This window comes from Podarcis cretensis (genome assembly GCF_951804945.1).
Source record: "Podarcis cretensis genome assembly, chromosome: 7".
Taxonomy (NCBI): Eukaryota; Metazoa; Chordata; class Lepidosauria; order Squamata; family Lacertidae; genus Podarcis; species Podarcis cretensis.
Window position 1 is genome coordinate 46664529 of NC_137176.1, and position 7954 is coordinate 46672482.

Below are 7954 nucleotides of genomic sequence, written 5' to 3' on the forward strand. Positions count from 1 at the left end.
ACTCATAAAGGAGGAAGAGGCTGCTTTCACCTTCTGCCATAACTACAATGGAAGGAGACACTGGAAGTTATCACAATTTGCTAGGAACTACAGAAGTCTTCCCAATAAAATATCATTTCTATTTGATAGCCTAGAATGTGGGGGAAGGGCTTGGCTTATTCTTCTTCTTATTATTATTATTCAATTGCCTATTATTATTATTATTATTCAATTGCCAACTACTTATCTAGTTGTTCCATATTTTACACAGCTTCCCCTTCCCTTTTACTACCTAGTCAGGTAAACTTGAAACCTATGTAAATTATGGTAATAGAATACAGGTGATGCACATAACACATATGTACTAAAGAAATATATGTATATTTTATTGCATAGTTCAGAAATTGTAGAAAGTGCTTTTCTATTATACAACCTAGAAAGTTAACCTCTCACAGCAAGTGAAGCTGAAAAAAGTATCCTCTGGGGGGGGGAGTATTTCTTTGGATACAGTGCATACTTCAAACTCCATAAGAAAACCATAATTTATCATGAAATATCTTTAGTATTTTCTAATATTTAGAAAGTCAAAATACGGTTCTTCTATGGGCACTACTGCAAATTGGACCTTAAGGTAAGTAAACGCTGCTACAAGTCACCTAGACAGCCATTTCCATTTTAATAGCTGGATGGGGATCATAACCTTCTAGTTCAAAGTCATCCGCATTGAAGTCATTGATGTTTTCAACATTGCGAAGAATTTTGAGTTTTGGAAAAGGTCTTGGTTGCCTCTGAAGCTGAAATTTTAAAGTAGAGTTGGTTATTTCAGAGGGATATTCATATAAAATTGACTAATTATGCAAGGGGTATTCACTTTAGCAACAAATTTCACAATGGGATTTGTTTTAAATCATCTCACGTTAATACTTGTATAATTAAACATTATACTTGTTTAGGAATATTAACTGCACACATAATGACCAGTAGTTGCTCTGCTGCTGCTATATCTACCCACAAATGCTCCAATATAAGTCCAGTTAGTCAATGCTGGGGAACAGCTGATGTTAAAGTCACATTTTGGCCAGATTGTGCCTGTTTTGTCTCCAGCAGTTGCAGAAATGTGAACAGTTCAGTAAACTGCACAGCCTTTCACCTTTTAATAAGCTGTGTTCAACCTACTCAAAGCCCATGGAGATCACATCCATAATGTATTGGTCATGTTCAGCAACTCTTATATTATTAAGCAAATGACAAGCACTATGAGAGTAATGCATCCCATCATTCCTTTAACTCCAAGATTGAACTAATTCAATATATATACAGCTATGGAAGGAAATACACAGTGTGAGTAGTAAGGCTGGCTATTTGCCAAACTATTTACCTGAATTTTCAAAGGTTCGATATGATTCAGGTAAATATGAGCGTCTCCTAGTGTATGTATAAACTCGCCAGGCTATATAAAAAAGAAACACAGCCTTAGTATTAGAAATAGAATGAACAAGAATATACAGGGTGGTCCAGAAGCAGGTATACTGCTTTAAAATCCACATTCTTTGTTCTTGACTCAAGTTCTCATCATTCACAATATCAGTAAAGGGGAAAAAATAATTAATTAATTGTATACCTACTTTTGGGCCACCCTGTACATGCTGATATATTTCTTAAGCAAGATTGCTCTAACCAGATTCCTCAGCAAGCCATTTAATACACACAAAATTAGATGTTATATTCCTTTTTCTGAACTGGTTTGAATGCAAGTCAACACATTACAATAAATGTGTACAATAACCTTGGTCTGCTATCACAAGCACATGAAGGAGAAATGTTTGCATACTCTAGATAAAATCTGTGGTTCACAATTTTCTAGTGGATATCTGCCTCATTAGGGTAGCAGCTATAAATTGTTAACATTAATGACTTTCTGTGGGATAAATTGTTCTACTGGCTCAAGAGGCAGCCACCCACATATGGTGCAATCCTGTATGCTGTGTTTACAGAGACTAAGGTGCTTAACGGTTTTTACAAGTCCATATGACATTCCTTTTCTGCATAGAAAGCAAGAACAGGTTGCACACGAGGACCTAAACAAAAGCCAGCAAAGCATGCCAAGAAGATACAGGCAGACTAGTCTGGCACTGATCTGTCCTGCTATACACAGAAATAGCTTTTGGAGAATTATCAGAACCTGGGAGTTGCTCTGCACCCTGTGCTGTATAATCACAAAGAGCTGAATTACAGCCATGGAAAATTCAAGTGCTTCTCACAACAGGCACAGGAAATGGAGTTTGAACATCTGTACCTTGATCCATTATAGTGATGAGATGTTTAGCTTTGCTACAAACATTTCCCAAGTTCCTCATAACTAGCTTTTATAAACAGAAATATTAGAACAGCAGCTGTATTAACTTTCAGGACATTTTGGCAACATCACAACAGTCTTACGATTCTCAAATTATGGCAGCCAGTGGAAGATACAAAGAAGCACATTGGACTATAAAATGCTTGACCTTATAAAACCACTGACAGAATTCTTTTTCTACAAATTACGCCAACATGCTACTTTTGACTCTTCAATAGTTATAGTAAGAGGCCATCCAAATAATGAAGGCTGAGATCCTACACACACTTAACCGGGAGTCAAGTGGCAGTGAACTTAATAGGGCATACTTCTGAGAAGTGTATACAATTGCACTGTCGAAGAAATATGAAACTTGTTCTGGTGTTCGACAACATGTACAAATTTTCAAGTTTTTCATTTATACACCCTCCATTTTAGAAAGTCTTCATATACTACATTCTTTCTAGTTTATTTATTTTTTATTTTGAAAGTGGAAATAGATAAAAGCATTAAAAATACCTTCAAGCCTGTAACATGGGCAACCATTGAAGTGAGCAATGAGTAACTGGCAATGTTGAAAGGTACTCCTAATCCCATATCTCCAGAACGCTGATACAGCTGACAAGAGAGTTCACCGTTTAAAACATAGAACTGGCATAGAGCATGACATGGAGGCAAGGCCATTGAGGATATATCTGAGAAGCAAACAAGACAACAAAAATTACAATATGTCCAATGGCAAAATTCCACCCACAGAATGATCTTATTGGCTTTGTTTTGTAAACTAGCAATTACCATTTCCCAACATAGCAACAGTGTGTCATTGTTAGAAAATGACAAAAACGGAAAAAGAATGTTAAAACTAAATTCTAAAGAACTGGCCAGTTCTTAATGCATTTTGTGTAGAGTATTGTAGTGGCAGCTTGAGAACAATCCCTTTTCCCAGGTGAACACAATAGTTTGTTGATTATTTTATAAAGAAAAGCTGAGTGTATTTTTTTAATTTAAAAATACATTTAAAATATATTTTACTTTGATCATAACCACAAGGCATACAAAAGCCAACAAGAAGTCAGTTTACAAACTATTAGTGCAAGCTATTCCACTGTTTTTGAACAGGATTAACATGCACAACTACAAGGTACAATGACATTACATAATTAATTCTATAACCATACCTTTAGGATTCCACGCACACATGATTATTCTTCGGTTATCTGGATTGTTTCTGATTGTATCAATTACTTGCTGCAGCTGATCTACTCCTTGCCCTGTGTAATCTGAAAATACGGTAGGAAAAGTGTGACAATGTGACAAATGATAAATTTTTAATTATCTGTGAAACCGTCAATTGTCAGGCTCATTCTTGGGAGGCAATTCATATCATTTATTTTCATACTACCCCACTAAAATTTACAAAACTACTTAATAGTGAGATAATTTTCCTCTACTAAGAAACACAAAGGCTCTGAATGCACAGCAAGATTGAATCCATCAGTGCTTTTTCTGGTACTACTGCTTCTTTCTTGCTCGTGAAACACAGAACCTGCAGTAATACTGCCCCTTCAGTCTATGATTTCACACTACTTTTATGATAACTTTTTGCTTATTGTGTTCCCTCAGTGCAGATTTCCATATGAACTTATGTGTGTCATTGATGGGAGTGGCTTGAATGATGAAGAACTATTTTTGACACCCTTTTAACCCCACCACATCTTTAACATAAGATAGGTGGGAGTCTATGAGAAGGAAGTGATTGTGATAGTAGTTATATGCATGCCCTCTGCAGCCATGTCTAGTACCTTTCTGCTAAGGTACTAAATACTTTTGTGTAGTATCTTTATTTACCCAAGAAAACCCACAATAATATGTGAAATGGGCAAATGAACAGAAAGGCATCTTTTAGGAACATTAATTCTTTCCCAGAGCAGCTGTACTGGGGGACGGGGTGTACCGTAGAGGGGGAAATGTGTTCTATTTAAGGCATGAATGCATTATTTTACCATAATCTCTTCAGTACCTAGAATACTGGATTTTTAATTAAGCAGTTAATCCTGTCCTCAGTACAGAGGATACCTAAATATAGGAAACCAATAGAATGTGTCATTACCTGTATGCATATCTTTGTATTCAGCTCCAAAATGTCTCCACTGGAAGCCATAAACTGGGCCCAAGTCTCCTTCCTCCCTAGAAAAGAATCCCTGTTTGTCTAAGAATTCACGAGAACCATTGGCATCCCAGATCTTAACACCTTTTGCAGAAAGTTCTTTTGCATTTGTAGAACCCTGTGGGGGATAAAAAAAGAAATATTTATTAATGTTAATTAAGAACATAATTTTAAGATGCTTCCTAGAATCATAGAATCATAGAGTTGGAAGAGACCACAAGGGCCATCGAGTCCAACCCCCTGCCAAGCAGGAAACACCATCAGAGCACTCCTGACATATGGTTGTCAAGCCTCTGCTTAAAGACCTCCAAAGAAGGAGACTCCACCACACTCCTTGGCAGCAAATTCCACTGTCGAACAGCTCTTACTGTCAGGAAGTTCTTCCTAATGTTTAGGTGGAATCTTCTTTCTTGTAGTTTGGAACCATTGCTCCGTGTCCGCTTCTCTGGAGCAGCAGAAAACAACCTTTCTCCCTCCTCTATGTGACATCCTTTTATATATTTGAACATGGCTATCATATCACCCCTTAACCTCCTCTTCTCCAGGCTAAACATGCCCAGCTCCCTTAGCCGTTCTTCATAAGGCATCGTTTCCTGAATTCCTTAGAATTATTAGCTGAGCTTCCTGCATTGCAAAAGGTTGGATTAGATGACCCTCGGGATCTGTTCCAATTCTGCAATTCTGTGAGCATTTATGTTAAAAAGGCAGTACTGTACAGAAATGTGTGTGGGATAGTACATTCTGCAGTTTTTTAACACTACAGGAACAAAGATAGCAAGGGTGATATAGAAGACTTGAACACACACAAAAAGGACCACCATACCTTGTCAAACCTAGCACACAGTAAAAATTTAAATGTATCAACTAGTTCTGAGCTAAAAGTAATACATAGAATATTGCTGTACTAGTACATACCAATTATTATACCATACCTTGATAAACCAAAGTAGTTCTTCAAGTACTCCCTTCCAGAAAACCCTTTTAGTCGTTAGCAATGGAAAATTATCTGAAAATAAATTTTAAGAAAGTTAGAGCAGATAAGAGAACATCTGTAATTCATCAGTACAGTGGTACCTCGGGTTAAGTACTTACGTAATTCGTTCCGGAGGTCCGTTCTTAACCTGAAGCACCACTTTAGCTAATGGGGCCTCCCGCTGCTGCGCCGCCACCGCATGATTTCTGTTCTCATCCTGAAGCAAAGTTCTTAACCCGAGGTACTATTTCTGGATTAGTGGAGTCTGCAACCTGAAGCGTCTGTAACCCGAGGTACCACTGTACACTTTTAAGAGGAATGAAACATTACCTACCAAATATATTAAATATGGACAGAGCAATTCTATTTGTAGGAAGGGGCAGAGAAAAGAATAATCCATGGTAGACCAACTGTTACATCTAAAGCCCAATTGTTTTGCTGCAGCAAGGGAAGGTGGATTATGGTTTTATTTGTTCCCCATTAACCTTTATCTTCTGGCCAGTGGACTCCAGTGAGAGAATTTACTATGTCATATCCAGATCTATTACGGTGGTAACACCAGAGCAGCAAAATCCGGTGGATTCACAGCCTATCCTGTTTCTGGCTTTGTGAATAACCAAGAGCTGTTTGAAGAATCGCTGTGTCGTTTGATATGTTCACCCACAACTTAACACCCCTCGGCCCCAAGATGAGAAAAATGGTACGATTCTGACGTTTAACTTTTGGCTTGTGCCAATAATCCTGGAATCGGGGAGTCGGGAGCTGGGAGGGAAATAATCGCGCGCACATAAACAAAGGCACTCAAAATGCGCTCTGCCGTTAATAATCCGGTTTTTGGCGGGGAAACGCTGCGTCCTTCCTCTGCTGCTGCTGCTGCTGCTGCTGAGAGGAAGTGAAAACAGGGCGGCGTCCATTCCTTCCTTCCTCAAACAGGGAAAGAAACCCCACGAACGAACATTTTAAAAAAGCTTAGGGCTTTATTGTTATGGTGTCGTCAGTCCCACTACGCTTGCCGATTGCTAGGTATCGAAGAGCGTCTCCACATGACCGAGAGGCGCCATTATCCCCTCGCAGGAAGGCGCAGCGTCTCCTCATTTCTGAGGGGGAAAGAAAAGAGCCGGCGCGGAGTGAGGAGAGGCTCACCTCGGAGGCTGTAGCGCGCCTGCAGCCCGAAGACGGAGAGGGTGCCGGTGCCCGTGCGGTCCTCCTTCCTGTGCCCGAAGCGCAGGATCTGCTCCACTTGCCTCAGGTACTGGAGCTCCCCGTGAGGCGGCGCCGCCGCCGCCGCGCCGGAGGACTCCTCGTGAGGGCCTTCGGTCTCGGTCACCACAGCGGGCATAGCGAGGAGGCGACCAGGAAGCGGGCGGGAAAACCCAGCGCGACGACGAGGGCCTCCCGCTTCTGAAGAGGCGCAACTTCAGAATTGGCGCGCTCACCCACCCACTTCCCCTCCGAGCCAATAAGAGAGGTGTGGAGGCGGGCACCGCTGCAGATCCCGCTTTGCTATTGGCTTTCACGTTTCCTAGATCCTCCGCGGCTCTAGTTGAAGGGAGATGCGTTTCCCTCTTGCCGCCCGCGCAGTCGGTCGGTGTTTTGGAATACGCGGCCGCCGTCCTGCAATTAGGCGGGACAAATGGGAGCTGCAACAAGATTTTGCAGCATTCTGGGTACTCCAGTTCCATTTCCCCACGCCAACAGTCAACCAGCTTGCCATACAAGATGTGCCGGCGGAAATCCCGTCTACACAACTATTAAAGTTGCAGTACCCTTTTGCGGGGGTTACCCTACAACGAGCATGCTCAGTCCTTATTAGGCTGGATTTTGGGGTCCTCTCCTTTGGAGTGCTGTGAGGGGTCCATAGCTGTCAACGTTTTCCCTTTTTTAAGAGAAATTGGTTTTCCTTTTTTTAAGAGAAATTTAGGATTCCTCGCAAGAAAAGGGAAAAGTTGACAGCTATGGAGGGGGTCTCTTAATAACTTAACACCTTTAGTAAACTACAATTTTAGGAATTATTTGGTGGAAGCCATGACTGTTAAAGTGGTATAAGTATGGTTTGCATGTGTAGTGTGGATATAACTGGTTTTTCTCTTCCACACTTTATAAATTCAAGCTTATATAAACGATGGTGATTCTTAATCAGTTTTTGAAATTGGAAATATTCTGATAGCAGGGAACATACCTTTAGATTACATTGGATAACAGTATGGAGTACAGCTGGTTTCCCATGTTACATTCTTAAAACGCAAGCACAAAATTGACTGCACCTGCATTCTTATAATGTATGAACGGTCAGATAAGATGCACTGCTGAGTAAAACTCAATCTTGTTCCAGCAATATCCAAATATTTGAATATCACAAAGAATACAATATTAATTTTGCATAAAGTTACTTGTTCTTCGTTTAATAGGAAATTGCCTGGATTTGGCCATGAAAACAAAATAGAGAAAAAGAGAAAACAAAATAGAGAAAAATCACTCTTAGAACAATGTTTATTAGACC

At 40.1% G+C, this 7954-nt stretch overlaps 1 protein-coding gene across 1 annotated transcript; it reads right to left on the reverse strand.

Annotated features, from left to right (window-relative positions):
• Nucleotides 1–337: 337 nt before the first annotated feature.
• TYMS (thymidylate synthetase) lies at nucleotides 338–6913 on the reverse strand. The gene is made up of 7 exons (XM_079982768.1): nucleotides 6598–6913; nucleotides 5414–5487; nucleotides 4425–4599; nucleotides 3493–3594; nucleotides 2834–3009; nucleotides 1358–1429; nucleotides 338–773 (listed from the first exon to the last, which is right to left on the reverse strand). The coding sequence occupies exons 1-7, from the start codon at nucleotides 6791–6793 to the stop codon at nucleotides 636–638; spliced, it is 933 nt and encodes a 310-aa protein (XP_079838894.1). The 5' UTR covers nucleotides 6794–6913; the 3' UTR covers nucleotides 338–635.
• Nucleotides 6914–7954: the final 1041 nt, after the last annotated feature.

Coding starts and splice junctions, on each gene's coding strand:
- TYMS (XM_079982768.1), bottom strand. CDS start 6,793: ATGCCCGCTGTGGTGACCGAGACCGAAGGCCCTCACGAGGAGTCCTCC. Junction 4,600..5,413: donor AACTACTTTGGTTTATCAAG/GTATGGTATAAT, acceptor TATCCCCCACAG/GGTTCTACAAATGCAAAAGA. Junction 774..1,357: donor TCGAACCTTTGAAAATTCAG/GTAAATAGTTTG, acceptor TTAAAATTTCAG/CTTCAGAGGCAACCAAGACC.